Raw genomic sequence first — 18,750 nt, forward strand, 5'->3', positions numbered from 1 at the left:
TTTGCACTGTTTACAGTTTTCTCAATTTTAACAACAAACTATTTTAAAAGTCTGCCCAATTTCATGGTAAAATTGTGAATATCGTGTCAAAAACGCACATCATGACAGTGAGAAAGTGCAGGACATCAAATGTATTTATTGTTTTCGTACATGTGCAACCTTCCTTCCTCTCAGGGGTCATGTGTGACCTTGTGGCGGCAGACTGTATTCAAACAGACCCATTTCGTTCATGGCTTCTTACACAGCTTTCATCAATCACCAAACCATTACCATCAGCCTTCTGCGGTTACTCAATGACAATTTTCATTTGTAAATGACAGGGCAACATTATGTACAAAACAAATGTTCACATCTCAGGAATATAATCTTGAATTGTGGCTTATTAGCATACCCAATTGATTTAAGGAGGCCATCTTTCTTGCTCTGAATGGAGCAAACAGGATTAGTTTTCTGCAGGACAACAACACAAGACAACAACACAGGGAAATGTTAGAGCTGCTTGATTGTGTGACTCATCACATTACGATTAGTCTTGGTTGTGACTTCTCACATCCGGGGCTAGTCTCGGAGACCTTGACAGATGTGAGGAGAAAGAGAATCGGGGTGAAACTCTGCATTAATCGTAATCTTTTCTCTTTTGTTTTCGACTTAAAGCAGAGCACTAGCGGTAGTTTGGAGGATGGATTTCTTCGGTCAAAGATCTTTATTTTTTTCACTGTAAACTCCAGTTAGATACCTACAGCAGACAAGCTAAGAAAGCCTCGTCCTGATATTGCTTCTGAAGCTAGGGCCATTAGCAGTCAAATGATGAGTTTTTTGTCCTCTTAGGGCTTTTTAAAATTGTTTACAGCTGGTTCACGTTTAAGCTAGGATGGCGTAGTGGCCCTGTGACTTCCTGTGTGCCTTTCCAGTAAAAGCTCAGTGACACGGGCAATGATATCAGGATGCACCAGGCAGTCTAACAGGTCATTAGTGGTTATTGTTGTGTGTCCTGGTTCCTCATAATCCCCCGAAGAGTTCCCTGACGTCCCAGCCGCACAATCACATGTTCTACATTGAGTTAAATCATCGCTTCGTTTACATTTGCCCTGGCAGAGTGTGACAGCAGATGCACGCTTGGTTCCAAGTGCTGCATCTGAGCCGACGGTGCAGTCCTCTTGAGAATTGGAATCGCAGTTCCTGGAAGATTTGTCGTCCAGATCTCTTGTGCTTTCCAGCAGGTACTCTCGCTGACAGCGTACAGGGATGAGATGCAGGCCAAAGGGAACACTGAAGGGCTCAGAATCCCTGACCAAACCGCTCTTTTTCCTGATTTGTCCTCTGGAGTCCCGCTTGACTGGTCGGGTGTCTCCTGGGTGCTGGGTCAGTTTGCTGTGGTCCCTCTGTCTTTGAGCACAAGCTCTCACTGCCAGGTTCACACACTGCATGCACTCATTATGGGACGCCACACCTTCCTGCAGAAACATAACACAAAGCTGTTACAGAGAGTTCCACAAACACCAGTTGCCATCTAAATATAGCCACCTTGTCATCTGTTTGTGGTAGGCTTCACATCCAAATACAAGAGATTCAATACATTTCCATAGTTGTGGGGACGAAGTCTAAAGAAGGGGCTGACTCAACAACATGATGAAGGTGATGTTTACCGTGCAATGCTTTGCTGGTTTTTCAGATTTCACAGGATCAAGATTAGGGCTACCTTTATTATGCCAGAGGGCCTATTTGTTGTGCAGCAGTAACCATGTATCACACTGAGTTATTTAAAAGGACAATGGCAGCAGGGACAAATGGGTTCTTCAGCCTATTGGTCCTGCATCTTGGCAGATTGCATTTGTGGCTAGATGGAAGCAACATGAAGTCCTTGGAGAGGGATCAGGATCAGCCAGGACTGAGTGGGCATTCTTCAAAGTCCTAACTCAGGTACAGATGAGGAATTCCCTTTGAGGTCCCTGCAATCTGTTTCTATTTTTGAGGGCAAGTAACCCGTACCAGCTGACAAAGGAGAAAGCCGTCAACATTGAAACTTCGAAGCTTCTGATAAACGTACAGCTGATGGGCTCTTCTACACACCGTACTCACATGAAGCTCGAAGGCCAGCTTGTCATCAATTACAGTTCCAAGATATTTGTACCGCTACACAAACTCAACAGCCTGATCACGAATCACCACAGGAGCAAAGACAGAAGGATTGTATCAAAGAATTTATTGTCATCTCTTTAGTTTTGGACACATTGATGTCCAAGAAGGACGACCTACACCAGTCTGTGAATTCTGCCACTACAGGGCCATGATCAGGGTCATCATTGCTGAGAAGAGACATGATATGACGCCTTACACACCGGCTTTGACACAGGTTAGTGTACAAGGAAAAGTAACAGTGAAAGAGAAGAGAGGACGCACCCTTGGGACGATCAGGTGGAGGAAAAAAGAGCATCTGATAGAACGCCATCAACCTTCATACATTGCGACCTTTCAGTAAAGCCCAAATATCAGACCAGGAGCACGTTAGTGCATGTTTTCCAACCTTCCTGCTCAAATATGAGGCTGAAATACAATTAAAAGCTGAGGAGAAATCAATAAAAAATCGTCAAACTAAAGTCTTTGCTCCCTCTAGGTGGGACAGAATCACTTTTAATAGGTTGCCTGACGCATCGTCAACACCTCTGCCTAAGCCGTAAGCACACTGGAGCGGGTCCGGATTAGCTTGAGATGTGTTCGGAAGCACAAAGTAAGCATGGCAGGCCTTTTGTCGGTAAGTGACTTTATTTTTTGGCACAGGCACAATTATGGAAAGAAACCCTGTGAGTTGGAGTGACAATGTGAAAATGAAACCGTTCAGCATCATAGTATAGCACCTCCAATGCCAGGTCTTCTCCTTTCCGTTACTGGTTTCAAATCCAACATTGGCCCTTTCATGAAAATAATTAATGTTAACCTTAGTTGTCTTTTTCTTTCATACTTACAGCCTTTGAGTGTATAAAAGGAACCTTCTTCTGCACTGAATTTCAGTTGAGTGCTCAGCCTTAAAAAAATACTGCAATGTGTTTGTTTCCCCCCAAACAAATTGAGAAAAAGGCAGCAGAAGCGCGGTGATGACAAAAAAGGCATGTCTTGAATTAAATTTAGTTGTCTAATAACAACAACAAAAAGATTTACAGCCCCTTTATGTCTCGTTTTGTGTGAACAATTCATGACTTTGGTGAATCCAAGTGCTAAATTAATAAAAAGACACTGCTGCAGACAACAATAAGTTCCAATACATCATCCTTACTTCCCCACAGATCCAGCTCCAGATCAGTGAGGTATAAAAAGGAACACATAGACCACACAAGTTTTCTTGCCATCACAACTATATGAAAGAGGATATAATTAAATATATATTCGACACACAGGGGCTTTATAGCTTGTTTAATAATTGGTATATCGCTAGAAATGTATTGCTGCAGCATCAGCGTACTTCTGTACTATCCGCTGTTATTAATGTCTCTGTTTACATACTCAAAAGTGGAGATGAGATATACTGAACCGGCCCTGCAGAACCCCCATTCACACTCATATAGCTGTCTTATAAATACATTTTCTAAATACTTTAAACTCTATGACTCTACATATTATTTAGATTTATGCTGCCTTGTTTAAATCTGGTCTATTAACTCCAGTATAGCACAATAATATATATATGTCAGCTGTCTATCTTGGCAAACATTGCTTCTAAAAACACTGAGAAAGTAAGAAGGCTAAAGTTCAGTCTCTCTCCTCTTTTTGCAGCTACAGGAAGCATCCCAGGAGCTTTAGTGTCCCACGAACATCCATGTTTCTTCACAGCAGCTCTTTTCTGGACTACAACCTAAATGACCTCCTGTAGGTGAGGTACATATACTGTCTGAGTGGTACAGGCAGCCGGGCTTTGTCATCTGATTTTCCTTTTTTTGTGGCTGCACAAGTAAAAGTAAAGGATACTAATCGGGGGGGGGGGGCTATTGATTTGAGGGTTCATTAATATCATAGTATTACTTACTACCTCAGTGGGATTGAGCCAGTCGTCAGTGTTGTCATCACACGGTGTGCTTTTAAGGGCACAGACAACAGCCTTGGTCACAGCTTCACCAACTCTTGCCACATCATCCACCTCCTGTGCGGGAACAGAAAATCGAGTAAATGAGAACTGTGTGTCAAGATAATTACACTGAATGATCGCCTGCAGGCACCGCGTGTTGCGTCTGTGACCTTGCAGGGAAAAGCTGGAGGAACCCGCTCTTTGAATAAATATTTCTCTGACGGTGGGGAGCTTTTCATGCAGCACACACACTCCTTGTTGCGTACACACACTCATCATAATGACAGGGAATCTTTTACTGTCAGACCAGTTCATTACTCAAAGCTGAGAGGGGCCTTCATCTCAACGCTGTAAGGATCCACCTGAGCTCTTCAGGGGAAAGTGGAGCAGAGATGATGTGTCTCAAATTTTGTCTGAAAATCGTGGAACATCTTTTCGTTTTTTCATCTTTTGAGCTAAATGGTTCAGGACGAGGGAGAGACGTGATTGGGTTGCTTACCAAATCGATCCAGGAGTTGACGCTGACCGTGATGGGATCCAATGACTCAACATAGTGCCACCAGTGTCTGGGGACATAAAGCACCTGAGCAAAGAAGATAAAAAGTCAGCAGAAGCTCCAATTAATCACCCGCCCACTTTTTTTTTGTCTTTAAGCCAGTGTGATAAATGTTGAGGGAATACACAGCTGCACTGATCATCCTCTAAATGGCAGCATGCACCTTTTCCCCCCACAGACTGTCAGTGGTACATCCATTCATTCATACAGTGACTCTATTAAAATGGGCGAGCCGTATCGATTCCCTGCCTCCTCAGCAGTGCAGATTCATTCATGGTCTGCAGCCTGACAAGACATGAGGAATGGTCTGTCCTCTGATTTGATTTGCAGAGGTGGAGCTGTCTTCTAGGAGATTGCTGTAGATACAGAAACTATACATTATTTGTCAACAGCTGAAGTATTTCCAAGTGTAAGGTGTAAATAATCCAAGCGCGAAAGTCCGTGTGCAGCTTTTCTACTGTATGTAAACACCGGGCCAAAGCCCGCCACAACACTGACTGGAAGAGTTAAAGGCTGTTGATTTGGAGACTGTTGTGAATACACTTGTTATTTTTCACTCTACTATCTCTATTCACTATCACTTTTAAAGATCCACCTCTTCTCATTGGCCTTTAACTCACCCTGACCTGTTATTTTCATCTTTTAGTATAGCTTCTATTTGTTTTATCTTACATTAGTAAGTCATCTTACACTCTGACATGTTATTTTCATCTTTTAGTATAGCATTTGTTATACCTTATCTTAGTAATTGTTGTTATTGCTCTTTCTTATTATTAATTTTGATGATTTATGCTGTTTTTATCTATATTGCTAGCACTTAACGTATGTTGTGCAGCACTTTGGGCAACTAAGGTTGTTTTTAAATGTTCTATATAAATACATTTTGAGTTGAGTTATTGTGTGACTAAAGAACTGATTGGGTAATGTGGTAACACCTGAGTAATGCTGGAAAACGGCCTTTTTCTTTCTCAAGATTTTTTTCACGATTCATTCAAGATCATGAATGAACATCACTGTTTAAAATGACTTCTGTCCACATGGACTGACCGGGCCTTATTTACTCCAACACGACCTTAACGGAACTATAGTGATAAGACAATAACTGGGGATATCGGGAAACAAAATGTCATTTCACTCTCTTTAGTTTATCATCTACCAAGGGGGCTATGGTCCAATACAAACCCTGAGGAAGTGCATCGAACAAATCAACTATTTTTATGCACCACTTATCTGGGACAAACCCCCAGAAAACCACCGCAAATCTCAGTTTTTTAAAATCAAGGCAGAAAACTTTTCTGTTTAACACTGGCTTTTGATATAAACCAAATTATTATTCATTTTTTACCTGTCTGTTTCTGTCTTATTCTATTTAAGCTTGTTTTCATTTACAAATTCTCTTTAAAGACAGTTTTTAATTGCTCTTTAATCTTAAATATAATTATAAAGCACTTTAAATTGCCTTGTTTACCAGCTGTATAGCTGTAATGATTTTCATTAGATAGAGTAAGCAGAAACATAATAGAGCATCAGGCCATGACCCTGACCTGTACACTGCTTCACTAGCCTTCAGAGATACTTGACATCTGGGTGGTAGCAGGGTATTTAGCGCGCTGCAGGAGCTCAGGAACGAGCAGACAGGGAAGGGAGACAGTTGGCTAATTGCTTTGTCCCCATTTTGAATCTTTGAGAACAAAACAATGCAGATGTACTCTAAAACAAGCAAACAGAGTTTTGCAGGAATTCAGTCTTGAAAGGACACTTCTGAAAATTAGTGAACACCTCAATTATATCTTTATCTTTTTCACCTGAACTAACCCTAACCCTCTAAGGCAGATCAAATGACATGAGCTTGACTGCTCCGTCAGTTGACCTACTAAACTTGGGCGTGTTACTTTTCTCCGTCAAGACATAGAGAGTGATGATGCAGCTGACTTGAATGCAGCTTAACCTTACACTTCATTCAATAGAAAAGCTCCAGTCTGTTGAATGTGATGCACTATAACTGAGAGGGCCTGGTTTTAATTGGGACACAAGTCACAACCGTTGCCTTGTTTCATGCTTTAATGGAGGACACCATGACAAATAAATCTCTACTTGTACATGCTTTTCAGTGCTTGAGGACCAATAAAGCTACACTTTATGGTGATTGCTTCTGTGTCACAAGTAGTTCATCACATAAATGTAACGCTACAGTGAAATCACTGGTGGGTTTTCAATGTCTGAAAAACATAATTAATAAAAAAAAAAAAAAAAAATCAATATGTCTTAGTTCAATGTCCTCAATAAGATAAAGAGTAAATATCTGAATCTGGTCAGAATATCCACACACAAATTTAACACCTTGAGAGTAACAAGGTGAAACAAAATGTGTTACTTAATGTCATTGCAGCCTCTGGCATTCAATGTATGTAAATAAAAAGCACGGTGTCCTTAAGGAGGCATAGCGGATGGCATTTAGACCATAATGTGATTGCTGGGATGCATTATATTTTTGTCTTGTAAAATATTGTGTCAAGACTCCTGACCTGTCCCGGCTGCAGAGTGACGATGTGGGCCCTGGCTCCATGAAATGCAGGGAACCTGCTCAGGTCTGGGTGGAGAACATCCACCTGGCTGAAGACACTGGACTCCTCGTAGGGGATCCTGGTCGGGTAGAGGTTAACAGTGTCCTCTGGAGGAAAGAGGTGCCAGCGCTTCCTACACATAAGGAACCATCACAGTCAGACACAGGTTCAGACTATAAGAGCAGGAAAAGATTATAAGAAATGAGTTCAGTTCAACTGTAAACAAAACTCTTACTGCACTCAGACGGAGCTTAACAAATGCTAGAAACTATGGAAACATTAATCAGCTGTGATGACCTCAGAAGACATCTTAAACTGGGTTATATTATCATCTGCCCCAAACAGTAATAATCCCAAATCATTTTTATTCTGGGAAATCACAAACAATGACAGGGCAAACCGCAAATCCATCATTGAAAACAATACAGTTCTCTCCCTGGAAAGTCAAATGATTAACATTACAAAAATGACATCCCCTGAATTCAATTCAATTTTATCTATAGTGCCGAATCATAACAAAAGTTATCTCAGGACACTTTACAGAGTAGGTAAAGACCACACTCTATGACTTATTTATGATTTACATAGACCCAACAATTCCCCCGTAGAGTACGGTGGCAACGAAAACCTTCACTATAACAGGCAGGAACGTCAGACAGACCCAGCTCTGTGGAGGACGGACATCTGTCTGCACCGGTTGGGGAGGAAGAAAAGGAGAGAGAGGAGAGAAAAGACGGACAGATGGACAGAGAGAGAGACAAAGACAGAGACAGACACACTTCCAGTAACTATAATAATATCTATAGTGAATGCTTTTGGTGTTGTTGTAAAACACTATTGCTTTCTGTCGATCTCTTTTTATTCATTCATGTTTTTGGTTTTGTCAGTGTGACATTTCCAAACTAGGAAATCCTTAGTTGCCAAACACTCTAATTACAAACTAATTACTAGGACTTTTCGACTTAGAGGGAGCAGCCCTGGGATAAACAGGTGAAATTAGCCCGACGAAGGTGTATAATACAACATCATGTAATGTACAGACACAAGAAGTACGAAACAAACGCTATGATTTGAATATGGTGTTGAATATTAGTTGTTTCCTTTAGTGGGAGTGCTGTTGTGTGCATGTATATGAAAGTGAGTTGTGTGTTCCTGTGTCATTCATATTCATCTGACCCAAGTTCCATCACATCAGTGAGCACTGTTGTATTTAAAGGATCAGCAGTGTCAAAGAAAAGCTCAAGCTCAATTTCATTCTGTTTGAGATCAGTACAAAATAAAAAAGAGTCTGAGACCCAATTACAATGAGATACACTGTTGCTCTGTGGGAAACCAGTAGAGTGAGATTAGATATAAAAAGACCGTTTCCCTTTTGTATCTTGGCTCACACTGCCCAATATAGCACCTCACCCTCTGTCTCCATTCCCCCTCCTGCTCTGGTGAGCCCTGCGACATATTAACTCTCTGTCAGATGGCAGGAGACAGTTTCACTACCCTGCAGCTTTCCCGTTGCGGAAGAGCTCCGTGGATAACAGGCAGAAAACTGGTGCTGTGAAATATAGCTACAGTTGTCTGGAATCCTGAGTCTTCTTTACGCTCAGATAAAACTCCTCTCAAGTAAACTCACACACCCATTTTTACCATTAAGAAGAAGAAGAAGAATTACTTGATTAATCCCGCAAGAGGAAATTCAACTTTTTCACTCTATTATTTAGGTTACACACACACACACACACACACACACACACACACACAGGCCCAAAATACACACACATAGGCCCGAAATACACACACGTGCACAAACAGGACCTATATACATGCAATTAATGGAGGGATGGCAGAGCGAGGGGGCTGCCAATGGATCGGCGCACCGAGCAGTTGGGGGTTCAGTGCCTTGCTCAACAGCACCTTGGCAGTGCCCAGGAGATGAACTGGCACCTCTCCAGCCACCAGTCCGCGCTCGACAGGGCAATGACACTTTTTATTTTGCACCACTCAGTGGGTATATCTCTTTCTTGCTAAATTATGTGAATTCTTTCTGTGTTTTTTATGTGTATATTAGATTATATTTGTTTCCGCTATGCATAAAATAAACCCCACAGATACAAGTAGTGATCTTTTCTTTTCACTTGCTTGTCACGTATATGTGGCCACATAATCAAGTTTGTCCAGTTTCCTTTCACCTAATAATGAAAATATGAATAGGAAACCTTTTTTAGGATGATTCAGAAACAGGATTACTGCTTTATAATGTGGTTACTTTGGTGCATATAACACATGCCATGACCCTTCTTACCGTCCCTGTACCTGCAGTACCAGGTTATAGCCATAGGAGTCCAGGTGGCATGGGGTGTTGGCCGCCTCTGTGCCGATCCACACGGTGCTCTCTCTCCCATTACGTCCCTGAAAACCAAACTCGGACCACTTTACATCCTGCAAAACACACACGCACACACACCCACGCACGCACACACACACGCAAATAATGTTAAACTATAAATAACATTCTGAGTTTTAAATGACAAGCCTACGTTCTTTTTGTCCATGACAACCAAACGACATGACATGAAGACAAGACCCACATTTTCACGACTGTCAGGACTCTACTATAAACTCACTCCCACCTCATCAGCTACTTTGACAGGGCGGAGGTCTCTATGGAGAGAAACCAAGCTACAGTGTTTGGCATCTTTCAAGGAAAACTGCTCTGTCAATCATGTCCTGTCAGAGCACAAAGGTGTAACAATCCTGACAGCACTCTGAATAATGAAGTCATTACCATTATGCAGGCAACTGTAAATGACAGACTGGTCAATCTCGCCTTCAGGAAGCCTTTTCCCCCTGAGCACCATTTATCTTGTAAAAAGCCTGTGTCTGCCTGTTTCAAAGGCATGAATGTCAGCTGGTAATAATTGCAGGTGCATGCCCAATAAAAATTCATCACTGAGATAAAAATTCAATGGTTGCGTGGCAGGGGCTTGGGAAAGGATGGCACTTTTATGTCTTTACCTATTGGGGGATAAGAATAGCAGCTAATATAAAGTTTTAATGGACAAAAGCCTAACATTTCAATTTAAAATGTCAAAAACAAATGTTTAATGTTTAATTTGTTGATAAGCCGAAGCACTTACAACTAGATTAGAGGGTAATAGCATGGGAATAACATTAAACATAAATTCAACTTTGAGAAGGCAACTCCTACATGTGTTTATTATCATCTTAAAGCAAATTTGATCTTTGTCTGCTTTAACTGTATATGATGTCGTACCTTTGGATCATGTATAAATTCAAGTAATACATGGACAGCTCTACCTCTGAGATAGAGATCCACTGAAGCGGAAACATGTTAATGTGTTTGTGTATGTGAATTCTGAGTACTGAAAGAGTAAAAATGCGGACATATTTATATAATGAAAACACTAATATGAACTTATCCTCAAAGCAATTTCAGTCAAAAGCAACTGGACTGGTTATTTGTCTGGGAAGACGTTTCACCTCTCACCAGTCCCAGCCTGGTCCTGGTCCTGGTCCTGGTCCTGGTCCTGGTCCAGTCCCAGCCTGGTCAGTTGCGTACATGAACTGATGAAGCCTCTTGGATGAGAGGTGAAACGTCTTCCTAGACAAATAACCAGTCCAGTTGCTTTTGACTGCAATTGCTTTGAGGATAACGATATCTTGGACGAATGAGAACATTCACAGTACTAATATAAACTTGCTTTCACGGGACCCTGGATTCCCTTTTATTGGTTTTAATTTTGCAACATTTCTGAACCCGGGCAGTCATTGATAGATGCAAATCATGCTCTCACTGTGCTTCACTTTCACAAGTTTAATACATGAAATTTTTCCAAGCTCTTTGGAGAAAGCTTTTTTTCTGTTTTGACATATCGATACTTCCATGCACAAAACCAGCTCCACACAGACCTGACCTCAGCCCACCCAACACCTTTGGGGTGAACTAGAATGCCGACTGTGAGCCAGACAGCATTGAAACATTGGAGCATAAATGTGTGTGATGTTCAGGTGTCCACATACTTTTGCCTATACATTATCAAAAATATATAACTCATTCATACAGCCAGTTACATGTCAAACTTTCTTCATCACAGGCCCTAAATTTCAGTTTCCTGGGCTTTCATCTTATAGCTGGCTACTGATCCTGACAGATTACTTAAAACGCAATAACTGGTGTGTAAGATTATTTTTTGTGACGGCTTGACCTGAATCAGTCAGATGTTAATTAACACTCCATCCATAGTTAAACTACCTATAAAAATTGAGTCATTTTCAAAACAGCAGTGTCATTGAAACACCTGAGGTAGTAATGAATTATAACTACGCCTGTTAAACTAGATCCTCTGTTGTTCAGGCACGTCTGTTGGATTTTATTTAGATTTTTTCTGACAGGGAACAGTTTAAAAATGGATCTGGCCTATGATACCATAACACAAATGTATGCGGGAGGCTGATTACCTCAAACATCGCAGGCTGATCTTGAAACAATACGGCGATGTATTTGTAGTCAGCATAGGCCCAATACTCAGAGATTGGGAATTGACAGAAAGGCCCCACATCTGCCCCAGCCTTGTCCTGGGTCCAGCTGAGAAAGTGCTCCAGTCTGGCCTCCACGAAGGAACACTGGGTTTCAAACAGAGGTGCTATGAGAGCAAGAGAACGAATAAGAAGAAAGAGAATAATCAGTATAAAATTGTGACAAAGTTTCTTTAAAACAATTCCATTGTTCTACGCTAAAAGAAATGCAATTCATGAAGCAGGACACGGCTCTATGAATCATCACAGAGAGGCATGAAATTCTATTTTATCCACTTTCATGAGAAAAATAAATCACAGTTTTAGTGATTTACTCCTGTGTTTGTTTTAGTAAACAGAGTGTGTCTGTGGTTGACTGATGGGATTCATAATTCCTCATGAGCAATACCCTCCTGTCAGTTGCTGCAGCTGAAAAAGATGATTTAGAAATCTAATTAGCACGCTTTTATCAGAGGACACGCTCTGTTATCTAACACAGGAGTCATCATTACTGTAGCTGTTTTGAAGCTGCATGGATGCTAAAATACACCAGATGCTCAAAGACTTTTGCTTATGTGACATTTTAAATCAGATCATGAAACATTCTCTGATACTTAATGAGGTCCTGCGAACTACAATCTAATCTGCAAATGATCACCTCAGAGGATCAACTACACAAATCTGCAGGCAATTATTATGTGCTCACGGACGACTGACTAGGTGAAAGCAGAGAACTGACATAAGGGCTCTGTGCATTAATGTGATCAGGAACACAAAAATAAGAAAACGTATTAATTTATCATACTGGAATTGATAAATGATCAATTATGCAGGATGTTCTGAACAGAAATGAAAATTGCTTGCACTGCAGATAGGAGAGTGCTTTGGCAAGAATGTTTTGGATTAATGTCTTAGAGTGAAGTGGAAAGTTGGGATAAAGACCACCACTGACTCTTCAATCATGTTTGTTTGTAGAAACATTTCATTTACTAATGTCTCAAAAAGTTACTTTTCAAAGTGCATTTACACTTTATAAAACTTTTTTATCACACTAGACAACATCAAAAGCCACAGATTTCAGGGAATATGTAAATGCAGGTGTGGAAATGCCATTCTGACTCTATACTCAACAAACTCTTTTGTGCTGTGTGATTGATCTTATGTCACAGTTTTCTCATTATATACTGTATTCTTTTATTATATTATATTTATAGCTCATAATTTCAGTAACTCTAAAACAACCTGAGCCCACCGAGAGTGCTTGGTCAGTAACCTAAGCTGGATCTTTTTGGGACACTTAAGTCTGTTTTCATTCTGCGTGTTCTGTCCCGCTGATTAATAACATCTCATTTCATCTTCATGCGCTTATCCAGGGTCGGGTCGCGGGGGCAGCAGCTTTAGCAGGGGACCCCAAACTTCCCTTTCCCGGGCCACATTAACCAGCTCTAACTCTCCACCTAGTCCTGGGTCTTCCCCGAGGCCTCCTCCCAGCTGGACGTGCCTGGAACACCTCCCTAGGGAGGCGCCCAGGGGGCATCCTTACTAGATGTCCGAACCACCTCAACTGGCTCCCTTCAACGCAAAGGAGCAGCGGCTCTACTCCGAGTTCCTCACGGATGGCTGAACTCCTCACCCTTAATTACACGTGACTTTATTTCCACTCATATCTGTCTGGAATCTGAATTAATATTCTGCTCTTACCGTTTGTCGCCTCTTTACTCCCAATTCTGAATCCGATGAGTTTGTCACCAAGGCAGCCAGACAGGTGCTCTGCAGTCCAGCGGAGAACAGGCCAGCCGCTGGTCATGTTCGTGAAGACGGCCGGCTGCTGCAGATGATGCAGGATCCTCTGGGTCTCCTCTGGGCTGAAGGGTTTAATGGAGTCAGGGGTTGCCATGGCCTGCAGACACACACTGATAGTGGGTTGCAAAACAGAGCATGTACATACAGATTAGCTGAAAAACAACTGGTATTTAAGTTCTGGTGTTCCATTTTAAGTCATGCAGTGATATTACACCAGTGCCTACTAGCTTATACTTTCAAATCTAGGACAAATGGGAAAATAACTGTGTAGATTTTTATGCATGCAGCTGTGTTTGTGTTTCTTGACATGTTTTCTCCCTCTGTGCTCTGTCATTTAAAGAACAGCCTTTAAAGAACAGAATTGTGGGTTTTCATTTAATGCTCAAATTTTAAGGAACTGTCAGGACTGCATTTCACTGGAATTGTACTTCATATGATTTCATGTCACAGATACATTGATTGATTGATTGATTGATTAATTGATTGAATTATGCTACAAAACACTACATTTAAGTTTTAGAAGCAGGTCTACATTTTAAGTTATGGCTCTGACAAATCTCACTCCCTGCATCTAACATTGGGATCTGGTCGTCTGTTAACAGTGAATGTAACACGATCAGCAGTTTATCACAAATCTATAGTTTGAAAAAAAAAAAGTACATGCACTTCCATCCATAGGTGTAGTCTACACTTGACATAATGAGTTTTATTTTGATGCACTTTATTAAACTGATACTCTGTGCTAATTATATCCCAACCCGCTGCTATTAACAACCAATATTAGGTTATTACAGATTTATTAGTATTAGCACAAATTCTAAAAGACATTGCAGAATGCTAAAGACATCTTTTGCATTTATTATTTAAAGTTTATCCAGCATTGGCTTTCTTTTGCAGTTGTAAGTCTTGCTTACTACACATGGGATCTTTATTTAGAACATTGGATTATGTTAAGTGTTTAAGAAAACAATGAAAAACTCATTATGAGTCATTATGCGTTATTAACTCAATTTCAATGGCAGTTTTTTTTTCTCCTGTAAAATAATTAAGTTTACTTTTGGTAACATTGGTCAACTTTGATAATTATTTCAGAAACGATCGAACAGGTTCCTCTTTTACCCTGAGAACTATTTCAACATTCAAAACAATCACTTAATGAAATTGGAAGCAAAAGATGTAATTCTCAAAAACAAAACAATACATTGGAATGTCAACCAAAATTTCACATTCATAAAGCTACATTTTCAAAATCTCGGCCAACTTATACCTTTAAATTTGAATTTCAAAATTATTTTCAAATATATTCATACAGCTGATATACTGAAATATGTTTTTAAGGAAATTGGATTATATTACCTACCTTTCAATTGATTTTTTTGTATTTATTTCCTTTTTTTATCGTGAATGTAAGTACTGTACTTAAATGTAATGTACTTATGTTATGTCATCATAATGCAAGATTGTAATGTTTATTGAAAGAAAAAATGGCTGACTTAAGTTCACTTTTATATACCTATATCTATCTATCTATCTATCTATCCATCCACCTATGCCGAACTGTTCTACAACTTTGTGTCACATGTTTGTGAGAATTTGCAAATGAAGTTGTAAAATAATAAAATAAAAAAAGGTTCGTCTTTTATCCCTCCTTATAGGTCAGTAATGCTCCATCCGGATAACTAGCTACCTTTACGTGTCACAATGATCGACTTAGCATCAAGATACATTTTGAGTAACTTTTAGCCAAGTCAGACAACTTAGATAAGACCAAATTAACTTCTCAAACTGTCAAACCACCAGAAGAAGACTGTGACTGTTTCAGCCAGACTGTTTCACGATGCTATTAGCTAGCAGCTATCTTTATGAACGTTGTCTTAGGCTTCGACTCCACTTGCAAATTAGCTAATATATCAGGAAAGCTAACGTGTTCGCGGAAAGAGAGGGGTCGCTTGAAGAAAAACAACTCACCTTTCACTACACGTGCAGTCGACAGTGGGGCGGAAGTAAACAAACCTCACGTGACAATGTGACGGCGTCTGCAACACGGTCACGGTGAATGTAACTCCATTTCGGCTCCGCGTCCACCCGAACAGCTCAACTCAAGCTAACGCACCAGACGAGCCAAAATGGCGTCCTTAGGACCACAGTTTCCACCACCTAAGACCCCTTTCAAACCGCGCATGCGCATTAAAGTTAAACTGACATAAACAGAAGCTAACGGCTGTTATTGTTTCTGTGTTCGACAGAAGCCCGGTGAGACGTCACCGTACAGCCGTTAAAGCTTCAATTTTAACCGAACTGACCAACAGACAAGGGGGACTATGGGTACCGGTTCGAGCACCGAGGAGGCCGAAAGGGAGCCGCTACTCGTCCCTTCTCACGCGGAAACAAACAGCCCGCCAGTAAACAGCAGAGTGTACGGGAGAAGATGGCTGGTTCTGGCTCTGTTCGCCCTGCTGGGGTTCATGCAGGGGATGGTGTGGAACTTCTGGGGTCCCATCCAAAACTCGGCCGTTCATGCGTTCGGCTTCACCAAGTCTGACATCGCGGTTCTGGTGCTTTGGGGACCGGTGGGGTTCGTCCCCTGGCTGTTGTTTATGTGGCTAATGGATAAAAAAGGTGAGCTGTGCTTATTTGGTACACTGTGTCCTATCATAACATTCTGTTGTTTGTCTCGTTTCTCAGCTCTACTGGGTATGCTATCTGACCTTAGTTAAGTCCAAACATATTCATTTATTCATATACATATTTATTCATATAAATATTCATGTTATTTGAGGGTTCAAAGGTTTGGTGATGTCCTTTGACATCTGAAACTTGGCAGCATTATCTCCACAGGATTAGTGGTGATGTCCGGCACTATTCTGTTATCTGTCACATTCTGTTTGAGGTATTTAAAGTTAATCACAGCCTATATCTTCGGTGTCTGTGACGTAATGTGTTTTCAAAGTTTCATAATTGCAATTTTATTTATAGTGGCAAATCATAACAAAAGTTATATATCAGGGAATAAACTCACACTACTCAAAGTGACCTATCACTGAAATGCACCTTTCTATCTCTTGCACATTCAAATCCACATAGCATATTGTAATATAGTGTTTATCTGCGATACTGTACTTTTATTTTATTGTTATTCATATTTTGTATTTAATATTTTATCTTATTTTTTGTACTTCTGATTGCTCTGTACCACTGATACGATGACCTAATTTCCCCTCTGGGATAAATACAGCTATCTATCTATCTATCTATCTATCTATCTATCTATCTATCTATCTATCTAAAGACACTTTACATATAGAGTAGGTCTAGACCACACTCTGACCTTTTTATGAGACTCAACAATTCCTCCATGGGCACCAGCAAGTCGCATTATCTATATTAATAATAATAATAATATCTATATACAGTATCTATCCAGCAATCTTGTGCACACAGTGGCAATGAAAACCTTCCTTCTAACTGGCAGAAAGGTCAAACAGACCCATCTCTACGGAGGAAGGCCATTTGTCTGAAACATAGTTAAATGGTTACCCCTATAATACTAAAGCTCACACATTTAACAGCTGTTATCAGTAGTGGAATCTAAAAGTGCATTTACTCAAGTACTGTTCATAAATACACATTGAGGTACTTGTTCTTTTCTTGTCGGGACAGGGAAATATCTAACTTTTTATTTTAATAAGAACAAACTATTTTGATAATCGATACAGTCGTTTTTCATGTAGAAATAACAGAAACTGTGTGCCAGGAGATTTTAGGTCTCTCTGTGTCTGTGTCTATTTGATTATATATATATATATATATATATATATATATATGTAAATAGAAAAGCACCTGAACGGTCCACAGAGAGATGAATACACATACACTGTAGACCTATATGTTTTTGTGAACATGATACCATTCTCCAATATTCCCCCAACTCAATTGGCCAATACTGATATATATTAATCAACATATTAATAAACAATGAAAATAATTATGTGTTGCATTCCTGTATTTTTCAGACTATATATATATATATACATATATATTTATATTTTCATTGTTTTTTAAAATGTTGATTCTCAGTTTTTCTGTAAACAGTATGAAAAGCCCATCACAGTTTCCTAAAATAAGATAAATAAGATATTAAATAGAGATGCACAGTCCATTTTTTTTTCGATCCAGTCCGATACCGATACTAAGGCTGAGCGTATCGGCTGATACCGGATACCAATCCAATCCTACTGTTGAATAAATGAACCGGATACCGTGCCATGTGAGTGAAGGCATCAGGCTTGACATAAACAGTTAGCCTTGTTAAAAAAAGGGGCAAATTAACACAGGTATAAATGTACTTAATATTATTTATTAACAAATAATAAAGTGAACATTAGCAGAAAAAACTCTCCCATGTAAAGTGTACTGCAAACACTTTAAATATATTTTAATATTCTAAAATGTAATATAAAATATAGCAGCTGCCTGAAACCCAACAAGCAATGGCTTAATTAATTTGCTGTGTATGATATTAATAAGAAAAATGACTGGATCTAAATGCTGGATCGGCCTCATTCATCCAATATGTGACCCAGCTGATTAATCAATATCCGATCCAGCTATCGGATCAGTGCATCTGTAATATTAAATTATAAATGCATGTAAGGAAAAAGCAAATGTTTGGTATTTTTAATAACTTACTTTAAAAAAAAAAGAATGATCAGAATTAAAAGAGTGCCGACAATTCATCTTGTCTTATATTATTTTTGACTAATTCATATTTTTCTTCTTTTGCAAATTTAGCTTTTGTATTAATTCCTATGATGGTATGATCCTTGAAAATATTGGCAGCAAAAACAATGAGTTAATGCCACTGTCACTTTTTAAATGAATATCAGTGTGTGCTGAAGGGTTTTCCAGTGTCGGCTCTAAAGCATCAGAGTTGAATGTCTCTTCAGACTTCTTGCTCTCTCTCTCTCAAAATAGTCTAAACTCACAATGGTCTTGAAATCACAGAACATTTTGTGAAGTGCTGAGGAGCTCCTGACTTGAACTACTGAGTCAGAGCGCACTTCACCTAACCAGTTTCTCCTACATCACCTGACTGACATGTAATTGCCCGGGCTGTACAGTCATATGACGGAAACAGTGTCAACACAGTAACAACATCACAGTTACCAGTCTGCTGATGAATTAAACACCACAAGATAAATCTTGCCAAGAGATTACACCGTTTATCTTGTGATACTGAT

At 39.9% G+C, this 18,750-nt stretch overlaps 2 protein-coding genes across 4 annotated transcripts in view; one reads left to right on the forward strand and one right to left on the reverse strand.

Moving 5' to 3' along the window:
* Positions 1-137: 137 nt before the first annotated feature.
* On the reverse strand, positions 138-15,505 carry hspbap1 (hspb associated protein 1). 3 transcript variants are annotated; one of them, XM_083921176.1, is made up of 8 exons: positions 15,479-15,505; positions 13,409-13,607; positions 11,651-11,835; positions 9,474-9,610; positions 7,139-7,310; positions 4,557-4,640; positions 4,022-4,132; positions 138-1,454 (listed from the first exon to the last, which is right to left on the reverse strand). In XM_083921176.1, the coding sequence occupies exons 2-8, from the start codon at positions 13,602-13,604 to the stop codon at positions 867-869; spliced, it is 1,473 nt and encodes a 490-aa protein (XP_083777302.1). In that variant the 5' UTR covers positions 13,605-13,607; positions 15,479-15,505; the 3' UTR covers positions 138-866. The 3 variants fall into 3 exon arrangements, with proteins under 3 accessions (XP_083777302.1, XP_083777300.1, XP_083777301.1); XM_083921174.1 differs by having other exon boundaries at positions 4,019-4,132; XM_083921175.1 differs by lacking the exon at positions 15,479-15,505 and adding an exon at positions 14,871-14,995 and having other exon boundaries at positions 4,019-4,132.
* Positions 15,506-15,726: 221 nt separating this feature from the next.
* slc49a4 (solute carrier family 49 member 4) overlaps positions 15,727-18,750 on the forward strand; it is a 50,371-nt gene continuing 47,347 nt past the window's right edge. The window contains exon 1 of the mRNA XM_083921393.1: positions 15,727-16,129. Within this exon, the coding sequence (XP_083777519.1) occupies positions 15,832-16,129 (298 nt within the window). The 5' untranslated portion in view covers positions 15,727-15,831. The remainder of the gene's footprint in view (positions 16,130-18,750) is intronic.

Source organism: Echiichthys vipera, assembly GCF_963691815.1.
Source record: "Echiichthys vipera genome assembly, chromosome: 10".
NCBI lineage: Eukaryota > Metazoa > Chordata > Actinopteri > Perciformes > Trachinidae > Echiichthys > Echiichthys vipera.